The sequence below is a fragment of the Toxoplasma gondii genome, chromosome IX, assembly GCF_000006565.2.
Source record: "Toxoplasma gondii ME49 chromosome IX, whole genome shotgun sequence".
Classification (NCBI taxonomy): Eukaryota; Apicomplexa; class Conoidasida; order Eucoccidiorida; family Sarcocystidae; genus Toxoplasma; species Toxoplasma gondii.
In genome coordinates this window covers 3614709-3639494 of record NC_031477.1, presented here as the reverse complement: position 1 = coordinate 3639494, position 24786 = coordinate 3614709, and the positions used below count along the sequence as shown (strand labels likewise).

The 24786-nt window shown below is 51.7% G+C and overlaps 3 protein-coding genes across 3 annotated transcripts; all 3 read left to right on the top strand.

The window, feature by feature from the left end:
- The first annotated feature begins 480 nt into the window (after positions 1 to 480).
- TGME49_290190 (hypothetical protein) lies at positions 481 to 5131 on the top strand. The gene has a single exon (XM_002368393.2). The coding sequence runs from the start codon at positions 1712 to 1714 to the stop codon at positions 4067 to 4069; it is 2358 nt and encodes a 785-aa protein (XP_002368434.1). The 5' UTR covers positions 481 to 1711; the 3' UTR covers positions 4070 to 5131.
- A 1361-nt stretch (positions 5132 to 6492) lies between these two features.
- AP2IX6 (AP2 domain transcription factor AP2IX-6) lies at positions 6493 to 8564 on the top strand. Its single transcript, XM_002368392.2, has one exon. The coding sequence runs from the start codon at positions 7077 to 7079 to the stop codon at positions 8373 to 8375; it is 1299 nt and encodes a 432-aa protein (XP_002368433.1). The 5' UTR covers positions 6493 to 7076; the 3' UTR covers positions 8376 to 8564.
- Positions 8565 to 10744: 2180 nt separating this feature from the next.
- Positions 10745 to 23739, top strand: TGME49_290170 (kelch repeat domain containing/Serine/threonine protein phosphatase protein). Its single transcript, XM_002368391.2, has 18 exons — positions 10745 to 13371; positions 14186 to 14370; positions 14831 to 14970; positions 15364 to 15484; positions 16130 to 16301; positions 16574 to 16637; positions 16918 to 16984; positions 17268 to 17376; positions 17624 to 18018; positions 18485 to 18553; positions 19136 to 19360; positions 19641 to 19698; positions 19887 to 20122; positions 20918 to 21211; positions 21457 to 21626; positions 22014 to 22081; positions 22566 to 22683; positions 23137 to 23739. Exons 1-18 carry the CDS (start codon positions 13155 to 13157, stop codon positions 23222 to 23224), a joined length of 2796 nt encoding a protein of 931 aa, XP_002368432.1. The 5' UTR covers positions 10745 to 13154; the 3' UTR covers positions 23225 to 23739.
- The last annotated feature ends 1047 nt before the right edge of the window (positions 23740 to 24786 follow it).

Sequence of the window (24786 nt, the reverse complement as noted above, 5' to 3'; positions counted from 1 at the left end):
TGCAGAAAGGCCGATCACGGTGTGCTAGACTGTGTCCGCGCCGGCCTTTTCAGAGTGCCCGACCGTCGGGGAGCTACGCAGGAGCAACGTAGAGATTTGCGAGGCGTGTCTAGACTGGCTAGAAGCGAACCTGCTGGTTGTGTACGGAACACCACAGTTTTAGTTTTTTCGCCGCGTTATCATCCATATATATATATATAGTCGGAGTTGTTGCCCCTCCTCACGCAAAACAATTCGCGATGTGCTGAAGCCGCAACACGACAGACGAATCTTGCATTGCAGTCCGCCCCAGTTTTTTTGCAGTGAAGTCCCTATTGACGAAGACGTCCCATTCTCCTGTTCTCTCACACAGGCATCCGCCGCCCGAGCACACGGACGTTGCGGTGTTCGTCGGCTCCTTCACACTATACGCACCGTGTCGCTGACGTAACCTATTGGCCATCTTCAGTTATAGTTGCGTTCAAAAGAAGGGGAAAACGGTTCTGAACGCTTCCGTCTGCTGGTTGCGTCAGTAGGTCCGCTCGGCCTTCTTGGCATGCGCGTGTTAATGGACGCCCACCAACCTCCTGCGAATATTTGTGACAGCAGATTTAGGAGGTTTTCTCGAGTTTGGAAGTCTTTTTGTTCTTTCTCGTGGTCCTCTATTTGCCAGAGTCTGCAGAAGGGGACGGGTAAGGCTCTTTTTGAGTTCCTGTCTCTCCGCAGCCGGTTTTCACACGCCAATTTACGTCTGTGATTTTGCGCGCCGAGGGTTGTCGCGTCTTGCTCTGTCTTTGCCCGATTCTAGATTCTCGTGCCGCCGCGCTTGCTTGGTCTGCCGCTCTCTCTTCCGAATTTCTGCTGCTGTAAATCGGTTGCTAAGAAGCGGTGCATTTCCTTCTTTTCTCCGCGGCCGCACGACAGTACGAGACGGCACCGTTTCCGTCTGACTGCTCGCACAGAAGAGTCTCGGTGCGGTCCGGAAGTTCACTTCGGAGTAGGCGGGACGCCCAGAGTGAGATTGAGATTGAGTCTCTTTTCTCCAAGGAATTTTTCTACTTCGCATGGCACACGCTGCTGACTAAGGCCTCGTCGCCTTAGACTGAGAAGTGAAACAAGCACCACCCGTGCAAGGGTTGATCGTGTCCATCTGCGTGTTTGCGTTGATAAAAGCCGCTCGTTCCGAAAGGTTTTCCTAGCATCCACTTTCCAGGGGAAATTCGCAGAAAGCAGAGCTGCTGGAATGTAAGCAGAGATAATATGTATCTGATGTAACATTGAAGCGATTCTTCGTTTTCCATCTTAGGGATGGAAAACGTCGGCAAAAAGGGCACCTGTCTCTTTCCAGCCGACCCCTTTCGGCGGTTCAGCGTGTTGGCCTTTTGTTCTGATTTGCAAGCCAAAGACCGCCGTTCTCTGGGGCGGCTGCTCCAACCTCGAGAGGTGGAGCACCAGGGTTCCGTATTTAGATTTGATTTGAGTTCTAAGAGTACCCTGGCGGAAATAGAGCTACGCGTGTGTTTCAGTACTTGCAGGAGCAAAAGGGAACCCTTGTGCGTTTTTTTCGCTGCAAAGGAAGCCTTGCTTTCGTCAGAGTACAAGGGTCCTGTTTCTTTGAGAAAACCGCACGCGTTACGCGGGCGAAGAACCCCTGTCCGCCTCAGTGTCCGTTCCACTTCCGTTATTATTTTTTTCCTTTTTCGAGCGTCCTACACTTTTGCGAGACGAGGAGATGGACCGGCTGGACGAGCTTTTGCTGCCAGAGCGGAACTTCCTTGTACAAAAACCGATCACGTCGCCGCTCGAGTCGCGACTGCGGCGGGACCGGGACTCCGCTTTCTCGCGGAACCGGACGGAGCGGACCGCGCCAGCCAGGGCAGATGTATCAGTGGAAAAGCGACGGAGGGAAGAGCGAAAGCGTGAGGAAGAAGCGATCGACAAGTGGCGAGCTGACCGCAAACGCGAGTTGGTTGTGTTCTTGAGACGCGCGAATCGCGAGCTCCTCTCGGGACCCGAAGTCAACAAAGCCATTGCTCAGTTCAAAGCTCTAACAGAGAGTCCAGAGACAGTGCTCCCGCCAGCAGACGTCCTCCAGTCTCTCTCTCGAGAGCGGCTGAAAACGCAGAGTCCATATGAGTTGCCGCCTGAACAGAATCCGACGCCGACTCCCGCGGGGCCGCTGACGGCTAGTCAGCGGCTGTCTCTCCAGCTGAGAGAGCGCGGCGCGCAGCTGGCGCGGCTCCGCGAGCGCGAAGAAGAGCGTCGACTGGAAGAGGAGCACCGAGTCGGGGAACCAAGGCGGCCGCGAGCTGGGAGTGGTGGAGTCCGGAGAGCGCATTCGTTTCTGAGAGGCGTTAACACGGTGCGCGCGGGGCCTCTTCGCGTCCCGGGGAGAATGAGCTTCGAGGAGAGTCGCCGTAAAGCCCAGAGACACGGCGTCGTGGTCACCAAGACTCGGCCGAAGGCGACGAAAGACGAAACAGACACTCCGGGGACTGGAGAAGACGCCTCGGACTCCGTCGGCACGGGCGTCAACGGCATCAGCAAGCCGGTCAAGAGATGGGTCAATGGCAAAGTGATCGTCGAGAAGTGGAGCGGCAGCTCCTCCCTCGTGTACCTCTCGCAGAGGTCCAGTGGACCGAAGGAAGAGCCGGCGCATGCAGGCGCCTCTCTCCCCTCCGCCGGACGACCAGATTGGGCTGTTGCAGCGGCCTCAACGAGCTGTCGCGACAAGAGCGAACAGTCTGAGACGCAGAAAGTCAAAGAGGTCGACCCACCTCTCTCTGCTCGGGGGACTGGTCAGAGTCAGAGGCCGCAGCGACAGTCCGATCCGTCTTCGCACTCTCCACGCCCAGCCTGTTTGCCTCGAGACACCGCAGTGGAGATCCCGGACCGGCGGACCTGTACAGACAGTCGAGGGAAGCGGCCGCGATCACCGGGACCCTTCGGTGTCAGAGAAGCGTCTGGAGAGCCGAGGCACACATCCCAGCCTCACGGAAGTCCGTTGAACGGACGTGGTTTTCGCAAGCTTCCTGGGTCCAGAATCTCGTCCCCGGCAAAAACGAGTGGCGGGAAGAGTCAGGAGAAACTCCCTGCTGCACGCGAGGCTGCTTCGTCTCCGAACTCTGTCTGGTCTCCTGTGACTGCCGCCCGCTCTGCCGCATCCAGCGGGGTGCCGAAAGCGCATGCGAGTCGAGAGAAGCACGGCAGCGCGCATCCCGGGGAAGCCTGCTGTCGGCCGCGGGCGTTTTGGGCGCCTTCGCTGACGCCAACAGGAAGCAGAGGTTCTGTCTCTCGAGCTCCAGAGTCGAAGAACGCTCTCGCCGCAGGCAAGACCCGCGCCCAGTTCGTTGTGCCAGATGTCCTCGGGAGGAAGCCCCCGGCCGCCGCGCCGACTCCGAAGAGGTACATCTGCGGTGTGCCGCAGCCAGATCGGAGTGCATGCGTACGTGGATCTGGAATCGCGAGCGGTTTGCCCGGCCTGCGGACGCTGGGGGGCGGTCGGGGAGTTCGTCCTTCGCTGCCCGCATGTGTGTCAGCGCAGAACTCGGGTCTCTCCACAGAAAAAACGCGAGATCTTTGCGCGAAGACTGGCGGCGCGCCTTCAGGTCAGTCGGTGTGGCGCGCGCCGCTTCATCTGGAGAGGCGGGAACTCGAGGCGAGGCACAGAGGGGCGGACAGGGAAGGTGGAGAGAGAGAGGAGTTCGACGACGCAGACTCCGCGCGGCTGCCGTGCACCGGTCTCTTCAACCGGCCGTCGCGACCGGAGTGGAGAGCGTCCGAGCGGGGAAGCTGGGACAGTCCAGAGGAAGACGACGACCTGGACGACTTCATTGTCGAAGACGAAGAGGCAGGCGAAGCAGCCAGCAACTGGCAAGCAGAAATGCGCAGAGTCACTGGGTACGACCCGCGCAACTTCGCAGGTCGCTTCGAGGGAGAGTGCGCAGAGAGTGGCTTCCACCAGCAGCTTCAAGAGGAGCAGTACAGCGGCCAGATCGGCGCGCAGGAGGATGCAGAGGAATACGCAAAACTCCTCGAGGAAGCTCGGGAGGAACGCAGACTGGAAAAAAGGAGAAGTCGGCAAGGATAGAAATGTGCAGGGATCCATGCATCCGGCACCGCCACGCCTGCGTGCGTTTCTGGAGGCAGGCGCGCTCAGTGCTGTTCAGAGGGCGTCTGAAGTCTCGTAAGTATTGTGTGTATCAGTAAAGTGCATATGTACAGCTACCTCCGGTAGGTATTTCATAATCCGAGACGTCATTTTGGGGAGAAAGAAGGCGGACATGCTATGCTCAGATGTTTTCGCCTGTCCGTTCATCTAGGGAGACAGCTGAGGGGGTTGGGTCGAGTTTCTCGAGCCGGATTTTTTGCGTTCGCTCAGAGTCAACAAAGGTGACTCCGCTGGAGATGTCGACGGTCGAGGATTTTTGTCTGCAGCCATGCAGTTTTCGATCTCGTCAGAGCAGGCCCTGCGTAGGCGTTCTCTTAGAGTGGAAGACAGGAACACACGAATAATCTCGCGCTTTTTGGACGCAATAAATCACTGGCTGTGCTCGAAGTCCTGCCAGCGAAAGAGCATTGTCAAAGCATGAACTCTTCAGATTTCGCCGTTCTCAATGATGCACTGGTCACCCTTGGGTTAAACACCAGCAATCATCAGCAGACCCAGAAACGCTACCATTCTGAAAGTCCATCGTAAAAAGAGCATATTGCCTTCTGCATTCAATCTCGTCGAGGCAACGCGGCCGTACCTTTGTGTAGCGTTACACCCGCACGTTAAACAAAGCAGACCTGCACGGTGACAACTGAAAAATGGATCTTTCTCCATCCTCGAAATGCAGCTGCTCGGATGGTGACGTCAGACGCGTCAGAGTACGGAAGTGTGATTCTTGTATGTTTAAGGAAGTATGCACGGAAGTAGAGAAACTGAGGCTGCCTCGATACGACCAGCACGAGTCTGTGTGGTGGATGCGGGGCTGGATCTAGTTCGAGTAGTGGCGCATCAGGTATCTTGTAAACACTTTTGCGTGTGTGAGGGGGGGGGTGCTACAGCCAATCTACAACGCTGGTTTGGAACTCGTTTTCACAAGAACTAGCGCGGCCTCCGATTTCCTATAGACAGTCAAACTGGTGTTGGAGCTCATTGGTTATTCGACAGTCCGCGCTCAATATGCGGCATTCCAATGAGAGAGTTTGCTGCTTCTGCTTTTTCAAGCAGCAGCCTCTCTGGGCACTTCCCCATCTTCGTCACCAAAGCCATTCAGCTTCCAAAGCATAAAAATCGTGACAAATTTTGACTCAAGTGCAATTTGTGATACTGTCACTCGGTGCGCCCCACTCATTCGTCTTATGAACAGACCTCTGAGTCACGCTGACACCTGTCCGTGGTAAGCCGATCTGACACCTATTCTGGTGAAGGATCAACAGAGAATGGCGTCGAACAGAAGTAGCCTTTGACCGGACAGCTCGCCTCTCGAGAGAGGCGCATCATCACTCCACACGAAATCGAGTGGCGATACGTTTCCGTCGCACGGTAAAAGTGTCGCTCGGTGGACAGTCGCCGCACACCAGTCTCGTGTTAGATTTGTTTGTGCTGGAGAACCGCCTGCCGGAAGAGGATTTTCTTATGAGCTTCAGGCTGCTACGAATTCTCCCTGGTGTTGTTTAGCGACTGTCACCAATGTGTTTCTGTCCTCCTGTACCGCGTAAAACGGACATTTTTCATATTGAAACCGGAGCCTCACCGACTCGGCAACATCACTCCGTAACGACACAGTCGCCTGAGCACAAGACAGCGAAGTCCGTGCCTACGTATTCGACTGAATGCAATCTGGAAAAGCTCTTTCGAGTTCCATGGACGGAGATCAGACGATCTTCGCTTGTTATTTGATTCCCGGGGCGTCGCCGCATACGGAATATATCCGCTCAAATGCAACACCAGCTCCCGGCAAGATACTTTCAGACATGGCACCCGACAGAACATGTTAGAAAACACCTTCCAGGTACCAAACAGGTCGCTGTGCGACTAAGCGCCCGTGTGGTACTGTCGCTTCTGCGAGCCGACGTTAGTCGGAAGAACGCCCACAAAATCTGCGGATACGCATGTATCGCCTAGAGGGCATGCTTTCGTGTTCTTGTGTATTTTAATTCACACACCTCGAAGAGTACATAACCAGACTTATAGTTGCCGAACTCCCGCTTGGATATCTGGTGTAGCTTTATATCGACTGACTATAACCACTTCCTCCAGCGTCGAAGCTGTGTGTAGAATCTTTGCTGCCCCTAGAAAACCACAGCGTTGACACGTAGTTGCCAGCTGCTTTTCAACAAGACTCAGGCTAGATACAAAAAGTCACTGGTTCCGATGAGTAAGAACAGGGACGCTTTTTTCACACATTAGCGTGCAAGTAAATGGGTGTTTTGGGGTGGTAATTTGGATGCATGCATGCTGTGCCTTTGCGCCGCCAGAATTGGTTCAAGGAGACAATCCTCGCAGGTTCCACTCAGGAAACTCGCAAGCATGTCCACCGTTTTCATCAGCAGCCTTGACCGAGCCGAAATGTGCTTTAGTACGCGTTTAACGTGGCTCGTTCAGAAGTCAGTAAGAGCGGACAGACTTCCCGGGGCGCTGCCTGCCTTCTGGGTTCTCGTGGCGCATGTTTGAAGTTCGATTGAAACGCGTTCTCCGCTTCAGTCGAAATGTGTGTTCAGAAAGAGAGTATTCCTGAGTTGTTCTCCGAGAAGGGGTCAGAACAGTATTGCTGTCACGCCCTGTAAACCGTCTGCGGCGAGTGTGTCTGCGTTGGTGACGCTTCCATGCCGTGTCGCGTTTGCAGGGGGGACTTTCGACTTTTCTGTGTATTTATCTCGCCTGTCAACCGCTCGTGCCCGTTCAGTGTTGAATGCCTGAGTGGTGTTTTTCCAGCGTTTTGAGCGATCTTGAATTCCCCTTCGAAACAGGCCGTCACTCTCCTGCGCGTACCCCGGAGTACTACATGATGCGCTTATCTGTCCACTTCTTTGCGTAGTTCGAATCGAATAAACAGGAACCTGTTGTCTCTACGTCCCGCCGCTCTGTTTTCCCTCCAGTTCAGTACATGGATCGCGCAGGCCTCCTGTTTCTTCGCGGCGCGGCTGGCCCGGGTCCGCTCAAGTGTTTCGGCCCGAGAGTGGAGGCTTTTTCTGGGAGCATTTCGTTGCTTTCTCTGGACAGCCGAGGCCCAACTCCGTTCCGGACGCCTTTCCACACGACGTCCGCCCTCTCAAAGTCTCGACAGCCGCCCAAGGAGAGTCCTGAATCCGCAGCAGCTTGCACCTTCTCCCCTTTGTTTCCCTCTCCTGTCCGCGCCTCTCCTCACAGAAACTTGCTTGGTGCCCGTGTCAGTGTGCCCTGCAAACCCCTTGCATGCGTTGGAGCGCCTAAACGGCGTCACGGAGAAACGAGTGACGGCTTTTCTTCGCGAGCGGCTGTAGCCGCGGAGGCGCTTCCACCCTGGCCGTCTGATTTCCTCCAGAGTGAGGAAATCGCAGTCGACTCTCCACAGAAACCGACAGGTTTCTCTCGTCCCAGTAACGCCCGTGTCTCTCCGGCACCTAACGCGTGGGAAGCGGCTGCAGTCTTCAGGAGACTGCATGCGTTCGACTCCGGGCTAAGGGGAGATGCGAGTGGCGCGTTCGCGGCCTCGGCAACTTGCGGGTGTTTGGCTGCCGCCAGCCGTCGAAATCCGTGCCTCCCCGCCTACCAGCTCTCCTGGAACCTCTTGCAAGCGCGCATGTTTGGCGGTCGTGCAGGGGGTCTGAAGCGCCGGAAGCCACGCCGCGATCCAGGCAGAGTCATTCAGTCGGGCATGGGTCGCCGGCAAGAGTTTTTCTGGCCCGAGAAGGCGCGGAGAACGCGAGTCCCGCTGTATCAGAACTCGCGACCGAACCTGGTGTACGACCAACGCTTCCGGCGGTTCATGTGCATGTGGTACGCGAACGGGGTGCAGGTATTCCGGCCGTTCTCCTGTCGAGGCCGGCGCGGCGGCAGAGGCAAGGAGGGACTTCCAGACGGCCTCGGCATCGGCAGAGGAAGCGGAACATGGGAACGCGCGCGCGCAAAAGCCGTCGTTCTGCTGAAGCAACTCCAGAGACAAGGGCACTTGGACAGACTCGCGAAACCCGATGTGACGCGCAGCGGAGTCCGCGGCGTCTACTTCGACACTGAGGAGAAGCTCTGGGTGGCGACCTGGAACGAGCACGGCTTGCGCAGGTTCAAGGCCTTTCCCACGATGGAAATGGGGTTCGACGCCGCGTACCAAGCCGCTGTCGCTGTGCGCAGACAGAAGCTTCGCGAGAACTACATCTTCAGCATGCAGAGAAACAGAAAAAAGTCTGGAAGACCGCCATTCAAGTGAACGCGGCGTGCCGAAGAAACTTCACGTCGCAGTTGTGTGTGGTATAGACATTTTCTTCAACAGATTTCCTGTGTATAACAACACTCAGAAAAAAAGACGCTCGACGAAACCTACCGCTATCCCGACCGCGGGGTATGCGTGCCCTCGCAACGCCCAGCGAAAACACGCAGTCACCGCTTTGGTGTCTCAAAATTTCAGTCTCAAGGTTCTACGCTTTCCACAATGCGTCTGGCACAGGTCCTCTGTGACGAGATTGCAGAGCCGAGACAAGGCTAGCCGTCGAACGGCGTTTAGCCTGCTAAAGTTCAACAGCAAATAGTAGTGACACTAACGTGTAGAAAACTCTCCGTGTAGCCCAGAGCACTTCACTTCTTCAAGGAAATTACCCCTAGCATATATATATATATATATATATATGCATGTATATGTGTGTGGTGACTTTACGGGTGCATTCATATAACTGAGTCCTAATTCTCTCTCGGTGTCGATCCAGTGGTCTGTCTTGTCACGGAAACGGATGCGCAGTTAAACTCTGTATTACTTATCTCAGTGGATTCACGCTAAGACACGTCGAGCACACATACGTGGTTAGAGACTTTGCGCACATGAGAAGTGCGTTGGAAAATCACTTTCTTTTTCGACATGTTTTCACTTTCAGTCTTGTCACATATAGGTTGGCGAACGTAGCGCCAGATCTGGACCACACAGGGAGCCGAGTTGGAATGACCTTTCTGATGTGGGCTACTCTGGCGGGGTTTTTCAGACGCTTTTTCACTTGAAAACCCCTTTTGCTACGCTGGTAGGTGGTGATTTGACGGCGTAAGTCCCCCTCCGGCGTTTCGTGTCGATCTTCGATTTAGCGGCTGTGCGTGGCAAACGGGCATTGGAAGCAGACAAGAAAGCAGTCTTCAGAACAACCTGGCGTCTGGTGGCAGGTTCTCAGACTGTGGGTTTATCGGATGAACCGTTTCGTTTGACGGTCCTAGGAAAAAGGAGCTCGCGTTCGTTCTTGCGAAAACGACTTCCGAACCACCGAGAAAGAGTGGCACAAACACGGAGACACATCCTCTTAACAAGCCGGCATTGATAAGGTGAAGATCATACCCTGCATTGCAACTACCGCCTCGGAAGAGTCAAGCCTCCAGCTGGAACATGAAGCCGTAACAACTCGGTGCGTGGTAAAGGCACCAAACTATTTTCCCGGCGCAGACAACTCGACACTGTTCTCTGGGTGGAAAAGCTGCCTCTCTGGTTGATGCTGTCGATGTGTGCTGCGCTAGTGTGTTCGATTCGAGATACATTGTTTGGGCTTGCAGATCATTTGCACAGAGGCAACCCTCAGGGGAGCAAACGTAGGAACAGCGTTAACTAGGGCGCCAGGTGTCGAAACTGCCTCCCGAAGCTTCAGAAACGAGTCCTGCATGTATCGTCTCGCCTGAGGCCGCGTTTGTTGTCGACTCCTCGAAATCCTAAACGTGTTCCCGCGCTGCAGTTTCGAGATAAAAAGCCGCTGTGCTTTCGGTAGACTCTGTGCCTACTGGAAACGGTGTCCTTCCACTGTGACGAGGAGTGACTGTGTCGGGAGCATGTGACGACGTGACGACATCGTCGAGTTTTTTGTGACGACGAAGAGAGCCCAGACACAGGTATCTGCTCGGCGCACATTTCCTTTTGCCGGGAAGCAGAGTGCAAACCGTCGTTCTCAATTGAGAGGTCTGTGGTTATCGGAAGGATACACATACTTATAGATATATGTTGATAGGTAAGACCGGAACACCATCGCATGGGGACGCGGTGTATGTACGTCTCAACTGGTTTGAGTGACGGACGAGGTGAAGTCACCTTCGTTAGATGCTGACTGAACCGTCGCGAACGCTCTTAAGCAACCGTATTGCGGTTCCCTTTCTTTTATGAGGTAGTTTAGGAAGGAGAAGCAGCCTCCAACACGGCAGTTGGTAGACGAACTGGCGTCGAAGACTTTTCCAGTGTGAAGGCCGTAGCAGACAGTGAGCTAAACAGGTACAAGGAGCTTGCCAGCATAGCTAGATTGATGCAGGGATCCTCGAGTTTTACGGATCGGCACCCCTGACGTCCCTCAGCAGTACATATCTTTCGGGAGATTCAACGTTCCTTCATTTTGGAAAAAAATGCATAACGTGGCCACTTCACGGAAAAGTTTCGCAGCTCGTTTCTCCCTGGTGAGCCCATGCGCCGTGTCGAGGAGACCTCAGCCGCACGCTGTCGCCTCGGTATACGCGCGTGGCGGGTGCGCGCGACGATGGTTTTCTGCGTTCGCCTGGGCGCAGACTCGTTTCCGAGAAGCGTTTTCGTCAAAAATCTAGAGATGTTTACGAAGACAACTCATTTTCCAGGCGCGCCGACCGGCGACCTGCTTTCTTGTCGCGCCCTGGATTCCCGGGAAGGCCGGTTCGTCGGACGGTTCGCCTCGACAGAACCGAGGGGGGGAGGGGGTGGTAGTTGGAGCCTTGCGCAAAGTGCTCCCGGTCTCTTTCCTTTTGGCTGGATGAGGACTCGTCTTTTCTCGCGCTGAGAACTGCAGAAAATGAACGGCGTAGGAACCGTTTCCTCGCCCTCTTGGCAACTCACCTTCACACCCACCAGCCGCAGATGCCCTCCCTTCTCCTCTTGTTTCCGTGACCGTTCTACCTGCAGTCTGCTTGTCTCCGATCCTCCTTCACCCGGTGTCCACGTCCTCGGGAGCTCGCGCTCGCTGCACAAGGGGAAAGCGCGCTTCTTCGTTTTTTCGCACGACACCTCGACAAACCGTTCGGTGGCTCTGTCTTGACACAGAGCCTGTCTTCTCTTCTGCGAAAATGTAGAACGCGCCTTGGAGAAAAAACTCACTTTCGCCGAAACAGACCTTCGTCGCGCCTTGTGCCGCGCCTTTCCACGTTTCTTTCCCCCTTTTTGACGGGATACAGACCAAGCCGCCAACGCTCCTCGACTTGTCTGTTTTCTTCTTTGCCTGGACTAAACACCGAACGTCAAACACCAGCCATTTAAGAAGTCGGCTTCAACAGTGTAAATGCCGCCGTGCTATGCCTCCTTCCCCGAAACTCTTGCACAACGCCGTCGCGCGCTGCTTCGAGGCGCCGCAGGAGGCTTCGCTTGTTTGCTCGTCCTGGCGTGGTTTATGGAACGCCGCTTTCTTGCTCCAACAGCCCCTTTCTTCTGCGCGGAATCTCTGTCGCTTCTCACCGCGAAACATACACACAGATCTCAACTTCCACTCCTTTTTTCCGTTCGCACGAGAGCGGAAGGGAAGCGAGAACGCAGGCCTTCGCGCCTGGAAAGCCGTCCTCTGCGTCTCTCCAGTTTGCTTTTACGGCCCAAAAGACCTGGTATTTCTCCTTTTTCTCCCACAACGCCGCCGCTGCCACACCTAGGGCGTTTTTCCTCTCTCCCAAGGCTGCTTCCTCAACCGCATCAACATCGTGTCTTTTCCTCTCCGTTCCTTCTCGACTGGCCAGCTGACGGAGAGGCGGACCGCCAGAATCGTGCCAGCGGGGTTTTGCTTCTTCATGGAAACTTGGATTTCTTCGGAAAAACAGACAGCGCGTCCTGCCGTCTTCTCAGAAAGTCCATCCTACCTCTGCAGGATTTCAGCTCTCTTTGAGTAGTCGAGTTGGGTGCTGGGTCTCTGTGTTCCTCATCGTCTTCATCTTTCCGTTTTCTCGTTTCCCGCCCGCTCCTGTCCCCTGTAAAACAGCCGGCCAGGTGCTCTTCCACCTGTCTCCTGTTGTTGACTTCTGTGTCTCCTTCCTCTTTCTCTCCTGTCTCCTCTCTTCTCTCCAACGCCCTTCGCACCTCTGCCCCCTGCTCCAGACCTCTTCAGTCCGTCTCTCTCCTCGCCTTGTAAACAAGTCTTTTCCTCTTCTCTTTCCCCCCGCGTCCGGCGTTCTGTCTCCGTCCTCGCGCATTTTCCTTCTGTCCGCTTCTCTGAGTTTCCCGCGACATAGCAAGAAAAGTAGAGACGGCTCGTCCTGTTTTCCCCTCGTGTGTCTTCTTCCCCATTTGCGTCTCTGCTTTCCTGACGCCGCGCTTCTCCTGTACGCCAGCGACTTTCGACCTGCTCAAAAAGCAAATGCGGTCGCGTTCTCCGGACACCGTCACCGTTCGGACCCTCTGCCTTCTGCGGTGTGCGTCCACTGGAGCCGTGGCAGTCAGGAGAGAAGGAAGCAGGTCGTCTTTTTCTCGCTTCCCCGCTGTCTCCACACCCGCCGACCTCTGCTCCTCTTCTTGTGCATTTCGTGTTTTTTCGTTTCTCTCTTTTGGCGGAGAGGGGTGTGGCGGTTGATTTCGTTTTCTGTTTCTTCCTGTCTTTCTCGCCTCCCCTCTCCTTTTTTTCCTGTCTCGCTCTTCGCTGTCCTCTCTTCTCCCCTTGGGCGTCTCTGTCGCTTCCGCCTTTGACTCCGCTAATGGTTTTCTGTTTGTTTGTTCAACTCTGGTCTTCCTGAGACTTCGCGCTCGACTTTTTTCTCGTCTCTCGGGTATTCTGTTCTCCTGTCTCCGAGCTTTCTTCTCTTCGTCTTTCCCTCTCTTCTCTTCTGCCGCCTGTTTCTCGCTGCGAGATCGAACGCCCTGCGAAGGAAGGCGGTTTGCGGCCTCGCGTTCCTTTCTCGCCTCTGGCGCCTCTTCTGTTCCGCTTCCGCGCCTTTGGGCTTCTCTCTCGCCCTCTGTGGTCGTCCTGCGAGGCCTCGCTTCCCCCTTCTCTCCACTCCGCCGGCCGTCTCAATCCGAGTGTCTGGAGTGTGCAGTATGAACCAGCTGCATGAGAATGGTCTGCCCGGTCTACCTTCCGCGTCTGCCGCGCCGGTAGGCTCTTCCTCCGCTGGAAACCCAGCTGGAAAGTCCGAGTTTCTGGGAGTGCCGAAGTCGATTCAACAGACCGGAGATGTCCCACCGCCGCGGTTCGGCCACACTTGCACATGTGTGGGGAACCACAAAGTCGTCGTCTTCGGAGGCGCCGTCGGCTGTAAGCGAATTCCAGAAAAAGAGTTCAGAAACTCCACACACCCCATGTGCTTTGCAGATACACCGCAGAGAGAGTCGACGCACCTGCACTTTTTTTGCGCGAAAAACCACGAATTCTCACGATATCTCTTTTCGAACAGAGCACGGAGAATAGCTTGCAACAGCTTCAGCTGCCTCGCAAACAAGGCTGTCTTACACTATAGAGCTTCACCAACACTGTTCACTCACCGGGAAAGAACAGACCAAATACACAGATCTTCAAAAGTATAAAGACATGCATATACATATATATACATATATGCATATTTATATATATGTATATTTATACATATGTATATTTATATATATATATATATATATACGTGTGCAAAGGAGTCTTTAGTGCAGGTCCTACTAGCGTTTGAGTAGTAGTTTTCGTTAGCGGGGAATCCTCCTATAGAACCAAGAATGCTTCGATACTGAAATTCTTTTTAGGGGGGATCCACGTCCCTGTCTATTGCCCTATATATATATATATGTATATTGTATATAAACATATACGAAAGTAACGTTTGTTTTTGTGTGGACGTCTGCCTGTGTATTTATATATTTATATCCGTCTGTGGCTTTCTTTTCGGCATGAACGCGCACATGAGGATAAGTACATTTGCATGAATTTGAAGCGACGCGGGAGAACGACGACGATGGCGAGTAGAGGTAGACGCGTACGAGCGGAAGTAGGTTGTGTGGCGTCACGCTTGCGAGAGGTGCAGGACAAGTTCGGGTGCAGACGGGGCTGGCCGTTGAGTTTTCCTTTCTCTCTTTTCTTTGTTCAGCTGCGGGAGGATACTCCATCACAAACGAAAGCTACTTGTTCGACATCACTGGATGCAGATGGCATCACTTATTCGCTGAAAATCCACCTCCGCCTCGAGCTGCACATGCGGCGTGCTGCGTAGATACACTCCAGCTGGTCGTCTTCGGCGGCGCCACCGGCGGAGGGAGCTTGAGCGCGGAAGAGGTGCGTCTTCTGTGGCGTTCGCTTTTTGTCTACGGGAGGGAAATTTTCTCAGATTTTTTTTTCGCCTGACAAGGCCCCCATTGCTGTCATGCGGCTCCTGCGTTCAGCGATTTGGCAAGCAATAGTCGCAGCCCTCGGCTCATTTGTGAATGCAGTGACTTCCTTTGAACTCGTCTAGCATGGCCCTCGCTGGTGGCTTCGTCTCTCTACCTCTTTTACATGTATGCACACACCTGTATTTACTTGTATCGCGCTTGTTCTCTTTATGTCCCCGAGTGTCTTTCTCCACATATAAATACTTTATCGATCAGTTCCCATCTACGCATTCTCTCTCAACGTCTCCTTAAGAGAGGGCGTATGCATGCGTTGATTTGCTTGTGGTTCGTTTACGATCGACCTTTTGCCTTCTTTGATCTGGTCCCAGCACTTGGCTGTCCACGACTTTATTTTCTGCGTGCAGCTGTATCTGCTGGATCTCCGAAAGGATCCAGAGCTGCAGTGGATGCCAGTGCCGCTTCAAGGCATCACGCCGGGGCGGCGGTACGGACACTCGATGGTCTACAACAAACCAAACATCATCGTCTTCGGCGGCAACGATGGGTGGGCGGCAAAGCGAGGGCGCGCACCGCTGCGCAGAGGACAGAGGGGAGGAAGATCTCGAGTCGAAACAGCGGAGAAGAAGGTGGAAAGAAAACGAACGCGAAACACAGAGCAGACATGCACAGTCTGCGTAGCTCGAGAGAAAACACGAAAGACGCATTCACTCTGTGGTCCCCGTGGCGTCGTCTGCATGCAGATCACTCGAAATTCTTGAGGTGTACATACACTCCATCACATGTGTGTGGGAGCGGCCCTTGAGTTGGGAGAGACACAGCTTGTTTGAAAAGCGGCTTTTCGGCGTCGCATACGCGCGAGAAAACGTGAATACTTTATTTCGCTGTCGAACGGGGGAAGTCAAGTTTTATCTCTTCTGCTCTTCCTCGATCTCTTCAGAGAAAGACCGCTCGCGGATGTCTGGTTCATGGATGTCGAGAAATCTCCTTTTCGCTGGGAGGAAGTGGTTTTCGAGGCTCAGGCACGACGCCCCCCTCCCAGAGTTTACCACGCAACTGAGGTAGGACAGACGCTGGACTCTCGTTTTCTACCGTTTTGGGACGAGATCGTGAACTGCAGTTCTCGTGAAGTTGGAGTCGCTCTCCCCTGGAAAACGAGTAGATGTTCCGAGGCGGTCTTGGTGGTTTTGCAGCTGAGAGGTTTTCTTAAAATGTGTCTCAGACCGAGAAGTACTGCACCCCCGTTTGGACGCTGCAGAGCTCTGAATGCACTTTCTTTTGCTCTCTTGGCTGTGCGTTTTCTGTCTGTTTATTTTGATGAGAGGTCGTCTCCGTCAAGAGACTCTCACGAGCAAGCTGAAACTAACAGACGCCCTTCGTTCTTCCCCATGCTGTCAACCTCTTCATACGTCGAGCGTCTATACATACATGTAGTGAGATTTATCTAACTGTATATCTATGCATGTGGTTCTGCGAAACAGGGGCTATGTGCGTATGTTTATCTACATGTATGCACACGTATGCCTATAAGTACTTGTGCAGGTGTATGGACGCAGACTTTCGTGTATACACATATGTATGCTTACAAGCATTTATATTTGTACAACTGCATGCATGTCGGTACATAACTGTATAGGTAGTGACGCAGGTGTACATTCGCATCGCGTTATATGCGCATACATGAAAGAAGTGAATTTGTCTTTCAGGTGTGTCGAGAAGGACCTGCGAGTGGAATGATGGTCGTATTTGGCGGCCGCAGTACGAGCAGCAGAAGTTTAAACGACACCTGGGGTCTGCGCCAGCATCGCGATGGTCGATGGGATTGGATTGCTGCGCCATCGAAGAAACAGCAAGCGCCAGAGCCGCGGTTTCAACACTGTAAGTTCTTCTTCTTTGTCCTCTCCAGTTTTTTCTTCTCTGCCGTCTCCCACCGCTTTCTTTCGTCTCTCCTTCGCACTCTTTGCTGTTGTCTCTCGATCCGCTTTCTCTGTTCTGTTGTCTGATATGCTTCGGCTTTCTGCTCTCGTCTCTTCTGTGTCCGTTTTGCCGCATGTTTCCTTTTTGTCTCTTTGCTGGTCCTCTTCGCGGTCGCGGTCCTCTTTTGATTGCTTTCGGATTCTTTCTTTTCTCTTCTCCGCATCTCTCGTCAGCGATGGTCTTCATCGGATCTAAGATGCTCGTCGTCGGCGGGAGAACAGACAATGACAGCACAAAGTAAGAGCCGTCCTCGAGCCTCCCTGCCACCATTGTCCTCTCTCAGTCGCGCGCTCTTTGTCTTTTCCAGGATCTGCTTTTCATGTTCTTTCTCCTCTTAGTCTGCTTCCCTCTCGTCTCCATCCTTGCGTTGATCTGCGTCTCTTCCTTCTTGTCTCTTCCGCTCCTCCTTGCTTCCGTCTCCTTGTCGCTTTCATCTTTTCTGGCGCTTCTGTTCTCGTATTTTCTGCCAGCTTTTCGCGGATTTGTGTAGGTCTCTTCCTCCGTTTTTCTGTTGCAGGCCGCTGTCGACGGCTGTCTACGACACAGAAACTGTCGAGTGGAGATTCATCGCGTCCGTTGGCAGGGTGAGACCTAGGCGAAAGCGTTTCGTTTCTTTCTCTTTCTCCTCCGTGTTTTCGTCTCCAGAACGGCTGCACTGTCTTGCATTCACTTTCTGCTTTTTCCTCTCTGTCTCCCCGTGCTTGTCCTCTTCTTCTCACGCTCTTCTCCCCTTTCCGATCGTGTGTTCCTCTCTTTTTCTTTCTTTCCGCTCTCGTTTCTCTTGCGTCCTTCACTCTCTCGCTTCGCTTTCTTTACGTCGTTGCGGCCTTTGCGTCTCTGCTTCTTTCTCTCTTTTCCATTCCTCAGTTCCGGCACAGTTCCTGGACGCTGCGCTCGAGCATCTACACGTTCGGCGGCTTCTCACACATCACGCAGCAACACCCGACGGCAGACTTGACTCTCCTTGACTGCTGCTGTGAGGCAAATGAAAGAGGAGAAACGAAAAATCGGAAACCAGGAAGGAAGGCAGAGAGGAGAAGACGAGAGAGGAACGGACGAGAGGCGAGGTGGGGAAGCGAGCAGAAACGAGGAGGGGGACAGAGAGAGACGAGAAACGAGACAGAGAGAAGAAACACGAGGACGAAAAGAATCAAAGATGCAACGGGGAAAACAGAAGTTTTCACTTTCTTCCGACTTGATTTGCGCGTTTTTCGTGTTTTCAGTGATCCCGAATTTTTACAATGAACGCGAAAGGGAAGATCTTAGACGCAAACAGGCTCTGCAGCAAGAGCAGCAGATGGCCGTCGCCAGCGCAGTGTCCGCGATTCAAGCTCCGCCAGCGCCTGCTGCTCCTCCTGCTGCTCCTGCCTCTGCTTCTTCTCCTCCTTCCTCTGCTCTTCCTGCGCCTTCTTCTGCAGCTCTTCTTGCTGTGCGCGGCCTACCAGGGCAAAATGGGAGAGACGAAAAGCCAAGGACTTCTCTGCCTCAGACCCAGGGGGCGTCGCCGCCGACACAGCAGGGACAAATGCCTGCGCAGCAGTCCTCGCAGGGTGGGTCGGCGCCTCTGAGGCCTTCCTGGACTTTTGCTCAGAGGAGTCAGACCAGACAACTCGCAGACGTAAGCGAGAGGGGAGGACAGAGAGAAGCGGAGGAGAAAGAAGACGAAGAGAGAAGAAGAAGAAGAAGAAGGAAAGGAGAGGAAGGAGGGAAGAGAGAAGAAGAGGAAGGAGGACAGAGAGAAGCGGAGGAGAAAGAAGACGAAGAGAGAAGGGAGAGAGGAGAAGCTGAAGCGAAGACAGGGAAGGAAAGAAGGGGAGGAACAGAAAGCAGGAAAGGCAGAGAGACAAAGAGTGTAGCTCAAAAAAGGAGGAGCAGTTGAAGAAGGGCGTAGGAAGTGGAGGAAAAAGAGGTCGAGGGAACGGAGTTCGATAGTGTGTCAAGATTCTACGGCGTGAAGGAGGACGCCTCTCTCTTCCTGTATGTATTCTCTACGTCGATGCGGGAGCTTCGTTCTCGGGAGTCTCTTCTGCGAAGGAAACGCTGGGAGGGTGATTAGTGAAACTGTTTTTTTTGTGTGTTTTCAGATAAAACTCGCTTCTCACGTCTCGGTCGTTCATGAGACTGGCGAAGATTTCTCCTCTCTCGTTCGTCGGGTGCGTCTGGAGTAGAATGAGAAGTTCACCTTTTAAAAAAGTTTTTGAAAGACAGTGACAACACACCTTGCTGTGCTCTAAGCAGTCCGGGGAATGATGGTGTCCAGCAGTCCTACGACGTCGTCTCGTCGGTTGTCTGCGTTTCGTAACGGGAGACGTATTCAGTATCCGAGGCCCCGCACTACGCCGGTTTCTTCGACTTGAGGGATTCGCAGGCAAACGGTTTCTCCACGATTACGCGCAGTTCTCTGAACTGGCTCGTGAAAGACAGTTGGGTCATGCGCTTCTCTCCACTTTCTTCCGCTGCCCGACTCTGAATTCTTCAACTCAGTTGCCTGGTATCAAATTCCGTATCCTGTGCCAGCCTATCTGAAGTTGTGTTCTCACGTCGCGCACCCCTAGGAAAGCTTGGCAGTTTCCCTGTGTTGTCTTCGTAGCTGACGGCGCGATAGAAGGCGCCTCTCTTGTTTGCGTAAAAAAACTGCAAATTTCTGCGAAAGGGGAGATAGGGGGGGGGGAGGGGGACGAAGTCGGCGGGTGCTTCAAGGTTGAGGCGAATCTGTGTTTCTGTTTCTGTCACAGATTTCGATCGACCGTCTCGAGGAAGAGGGGAAGAAAATAAACAAAGAAGCTTCTCTGCAGGAGCCTCTTCCTACCGCCTCGGAGTCGAAGCGCGACATGTTTGCAGACAGAATTCTCAAGCTTCTTCTCCGACCTCTGATCACTCAGCAAGAAGTCTACGCCACTTTCAACACAGACGCTCCCTTCGCGATCTCCTGGAACGATGTAACATATCTGTGCGATGTAGTAAGACCGCTGCCTTTCTTCATGATTTCCATCTGTTTATCATATATACTCCATGCGAAGATGTACTCGATGTAGTAAGAATGCCACCTATGTATATGTATACATACATAAATATATATATATATCTATATAGATATAGATATATAGATATAGATATAGATATAGAAGTGCATATATGGTTGTTTGGAGATGCATGCAGGTATGTGTGCACCATGTGTCTCTGTGGCCAAATGAGGAGGTGAGGAAGAAAGTTTCGATTCGTCTGTGTGTTGTCTTTCAGGTGCTGGACATCGTGAAGAACGACGACATGGTCTTGCATCTCCGCGCTCCAATCAAAGGTGAGTTGCTGAAACAGCGCCGAGGGACTTTCCTGCAAGACTTGTGGCTGCGCTTCCACCTTGCCCGATCCGTTACTTTTGTGGCGGGACGCACAGCGACGGGACCTGGTGTATGGACGCCCCTCTTCGGCTCTCGGTCGCTCTCTGTCTTCACTGTTCCTCGTTGCGTCTGTGTCTGCGTTTCGCAGTCTACGGGGATATTCACGGCCAGTACTACGACTTGATGCGACTGTTCCACTTGTACAAAATGCCTGTCGAAGAAGAAAGAAGCGACGAATTCGCTGGAACCTCTGGCGGACAACATGGCGCTGCGACGACGAGCGCCGTCGGAGACATCGACACAAACGACTACCTGTTTCTTGGAGACTACGTCGACCGAGGCCTCAACAGCCTGGAAACCATCTGTCTCCTCTTCGCCCTCAAAGTATAGAGTCGCTGCAGCTCTCCTCCCGTCTGAAGCTACATGGCTCGCCGTCTGCGCTCTTGTCGATGTGTTGTACATCTATCCAGACATATACTTATATATATATAAATATATATATATATATATGTATATCTTTATAGTAGCTATCCGTATGTCTATGTGTATGCGTTTATTGTATGTCTCCACTTGTGTGTATTTCTGTGTCTGACTCTCTATATAAGATCTACACATATGCACATACACATATATATATATATATGTCTTCATCCATATATATATATATATGTATATCTACGTCTCCACCTTGCCATCTGTGTGTGTATCTGCATGCCTGGGTCGACCCATGGACGTACGTGAGCGTGTACGTCGGTTCCCGTTTGCATTTGCGACGTTCCTACAGATTTTGCTGATTTCTTGCAGGCATTTCTCGAACTGTCGAGAGAAAAATGCCTCCACGTATATATACATATATATATTTATATATTTATATTTATATATATACATATTTATATATATATATATATATTTATGTCAATGTAGATGCGGAAGGAAATGTGATTTGTGGTTTCAAATTTAACATAACGTGGAAATGAGCGTTCTGTTTTTCAGTCGAAGCATCCGTATAGTTACATGTACATGAAGTTCTTGTGTTTTCTAGGTCAAGAGAAAGAACACATGTGCAGGTATTTTCCGTTTCTTCCAGGTCAAACATATATACATATACAGACATATATATATATATATGCATATATATGGATTTATGCATGTAGACGTTGATATGTTTCTGTTTTTTAGGTAAAGTATCCACGTCAGATTCACCTGCTGCGCGGGAATCACGAAGATCCGGCGATCAATTCTTTGTACGGATTTCAAGACGAGTGCAAACGGCGTTTGCGCGAAGACCCTTTCGATCCGAGTAGCTGCTGGAGGAAGTTCAACTTGGTTTTCGAGTACTTGCCCGTCGCGGCCATCATCGACGATTCAATTCTCTGCATTCACGGCGGAATTGGCGGAAGCATTTCTTCGGTCGAGGAGCTGGCGGCTTTTCAGCGGCCTCTCAAAGTCGCGCAGGTCCCGCAAAATGTCTACGTAAGGCAAAACGTATTCCTTCACCTTTGGAGAATTCATGCAATCTCCTTCGAACGCACAGATTCCTGTGATAACGTACGTACCTGCATATGCATCTATATGCGTATTTATATATATATATATATATAGATATAGATATACGCGTGTGCATGTCCGTGTGTTTTGAGATATATGTGAATGTTCACGCATGGCGACATGTATGAGTGTAGTTTTGTGCGACAGTGACGCGTTTGTTCGATTTTCAGGAACAGAGAGTCACCGATCTGCTCTGGTCAGATCCGACAGACAACGACAGCATGCTGGGTGTCGTGCGAAACGACATCCGCGACCCTGACGGTTCCGGGAGAATTTACAAATTCGGTCCCGACCGAGTGCATCGATTTCTCGCGGAAAACGACCTTCAACTCATCATCAGGTCGGCGAATGGAGAAGGCGCTTTTCTGCGTCTGCATGCGAGCACGAGACACATCCGTTTGTCTCTATGAACGCCAGTGCGTGATCTGCGTTGTTCTTCGAACCGCGGATGCTTGTGTTTCCAAAACACCCTCACATATATATATATATATATATATATAATAGTGAATATATGCCGCACATACACAGTATATACACATATATATATATATATATAATTATCAATAGCCATGCTGATCGCCAGCTGTGAATAAGCAGAACAGGTTGGAGGCATGCATGTGTCGCACTTTTGGTCCACGTGAATGCACTACTTGGTTTTTGTGTCTTTCGGACGTCTGTGTTGAAGTTATTTTTCAAATAAATTCCTGAATTTTTTCGTTTTTTTCAGAGCACATGAGTGCGTGATGGACGGCTTTGAGCGATTTGCGGGAGGCAAGCTGATTACTCTTTTCTCTGGTAGGTGTCGCGTTCAGGTTTTTCCTTCGTTCTTTCTTTTGTATGTGAGGTCCCTCTCTCTGCTTTTCTCTGTCTTCTTCTCTTCCTGCCTCCCGCGCGGCTTCGATCCCTGCGCGAATGGACGTGGAGAACCTTTCTCTCGACATAAACTTACATTCACATACCTATATATATATATATATATGTACATGTTTGTATGTGGATGGGTAAAAGTGCATAAGTGTTTGTATATTTGTAGATCAAATCATAGAGTATCTTTTGACCGACCTTTCATGAAGCCAAAGTGCTATGAATGCGTGTGTCTATTTATCTGCGTGCATGTGTATTCACCTCTGTAGATATGTATTAAAACCTACATTGCATGTATGTACCTGTTTTCTGGTGTACCTATGAAGTCCAGACGCATGTGTTCGGGAACCGGCGTGTGTAGGCGCATGCAGACACCTAAGCATTTCTTTTGTCGATTTCCACGTTTCTCTTTCAGCGACGAACTATTGCAACCACCATCAGAACGCGGGGGCGCTTCTCTTCATTCGGCGAGACATGACGATCATCCCCAAGTTGATTTATCCTGCAAATGCGCCTTCCCAGTACAACTCCTGGTGCGTTCTCTCTTGCAAGAAAGGCGCCTCCACACACAAAAAAAACACACACAGCTCAGTCTTGCACAGAAATACCGAGAGCCCTGCTTGGGCGTATAGAAACAAACAGAAATGCCATATATATATATATATATATATGTATATGTATGTGTATGGATCCTTACTAGTATTTCCGCCTGCACAGACGCTTGTAGATCTGCACGTAGGAAGAGCGGTAGACCACTCCGGTGTATATGCAGATGGAGACAGCGAATAGAGGGAGGTCTCTAGCGAGAGGTTGAGACGCAGAAAGGTTTACGCAGACTAGGTAGCTGTCAGTAGACAAATAGAAGAGATCTATGTGGATAAGACGAGGGATAGGAAGCTCGAGAAAGAGAGACTTCCGTGGGTGGTCAAAGAATGAGGAAGCCTTGCTGATGGCTTTCGAGAGCGTCTGTTCCTTTTTCTCTCCAGGGATTCGCGCATGGCGGAACTTCGTCCTCCGACGCCGCCTCGCGCTGCACCGCGCATGCGAGAGACAGACTTTGGTGCGGGGGGGTGATTTCTCCGACTCTATCTCCTGCATTTTCTCTTTCTTGTTTCTCTTTCGCGTCCCTCTCGGCTCGAAGGAGAGAAAAGTTTGCTGGAATGCGGAACGCATCTTGCGTTCGATCGCAATCTTCCTTCTTCACGGTTGTCTCTTTTTCCACTGAACCCGCATCCGCGCATTTACTATACGTGTCTATATTTCTGTATATGTTCCGCATATGTCTGTCTGTCACTCTATATACAAGATATAGATGCATATAGATATATCTGGATACATTTGGATATATATGGGCATATATATATATATACATATATGTATATGTACATCTTTCTGTGTGGGATCTGTTAGCGCATGCGTGAGGGGAGGCCTCGATGAAAGTTGGCTGCTTTCGCAGAAACTGCTCTTTGTGAATTTCGTTGAATTAGGGACATCGAAGAGCGGTTCGTCTCTCGCATGTGTGCGCCACTCTGCGTTGAGAAAACGCAGGCGCCGGCTTCTTCCAAAGCGAAGACAGAGGCAGTGCGTTGCATGCGTTTTTCGGGTGCATCGATGAGCCTTTCTCTGCCGCGCGCGCTCTGAACTAGGAAAAAAGCGTCTCCAATGCGGGAACTGTGCAATTGCCTCTTGGAGAAAACATGAAAAGCCAAGGCGCGAGACAGAGGCTCATTTGAGACAGAGGCTGCGTCTCGAGTTCACTATTTCACACGACACTCTAAAGGCCTTCCACGTTTCTCCTGAGCGTAAAATTGGAACATTGTCGTTTCACTCGCAGTTCACAATGTATTTTTGCAAGAAACACCACATTTACACAACTCACAAAGGTGTGTGTATGTATCGACACATGTATTTATACACATAAAGATCAATCTACATAGATATCTACATGTATATATATATATATATATAATGTACGTACCTGCATTCGTGTGTGCATTTGTCTCTCGACGAAACAACGAGTGAGATCTGCCTCTGTAAATGTGTACAGACGACAGACGTATGCAGCTGATCCTTAAGTCACGGATATACATATACATCCATATATATATATATACATATATATATGTTAAATTTAAAAAAATGAGGGCTATTTAGGACGAGATATCGAACTCTGAGTTTTTTTTCTGTAGACTGCGTGCGTTTCCCTGTGCCTGACGAGACCGATTCGAAGGAATCGTTGTGCACTTCTCCCGCGCTTGCACATCTCGAAAGCATTGCTTTGTGTGAATCGAGCAGTGCTTGTCGCCTTCCTCTCTCCCCACGCGAGCTCTGTTTTCAAGAGGGTGCGAGAGTGAAGTGCTAAGAGGCTTTTGACGCCACAAGAGTCTTGTCGCCTCTTTCGTAAAATTCCCCGGAAGGTGACATCGTCTTTGTGCTTCATATTTCCGCGTTTTCTTTGCGATTCGGGATTCGCGGTTCTTTCTTGCTTCGTCTGCTCAGAGAGGTCCCTCCCCCACTTCGCTTCTTCGTTCCTAAGCAAAGCACCGAACGGCAGACAGTAGACTTAAACATTGAGGTGAAAAACCTGTCTTTACTTGAAAAGAATCGCGAGGATATCTACGCGTCGTTCAGAAAAA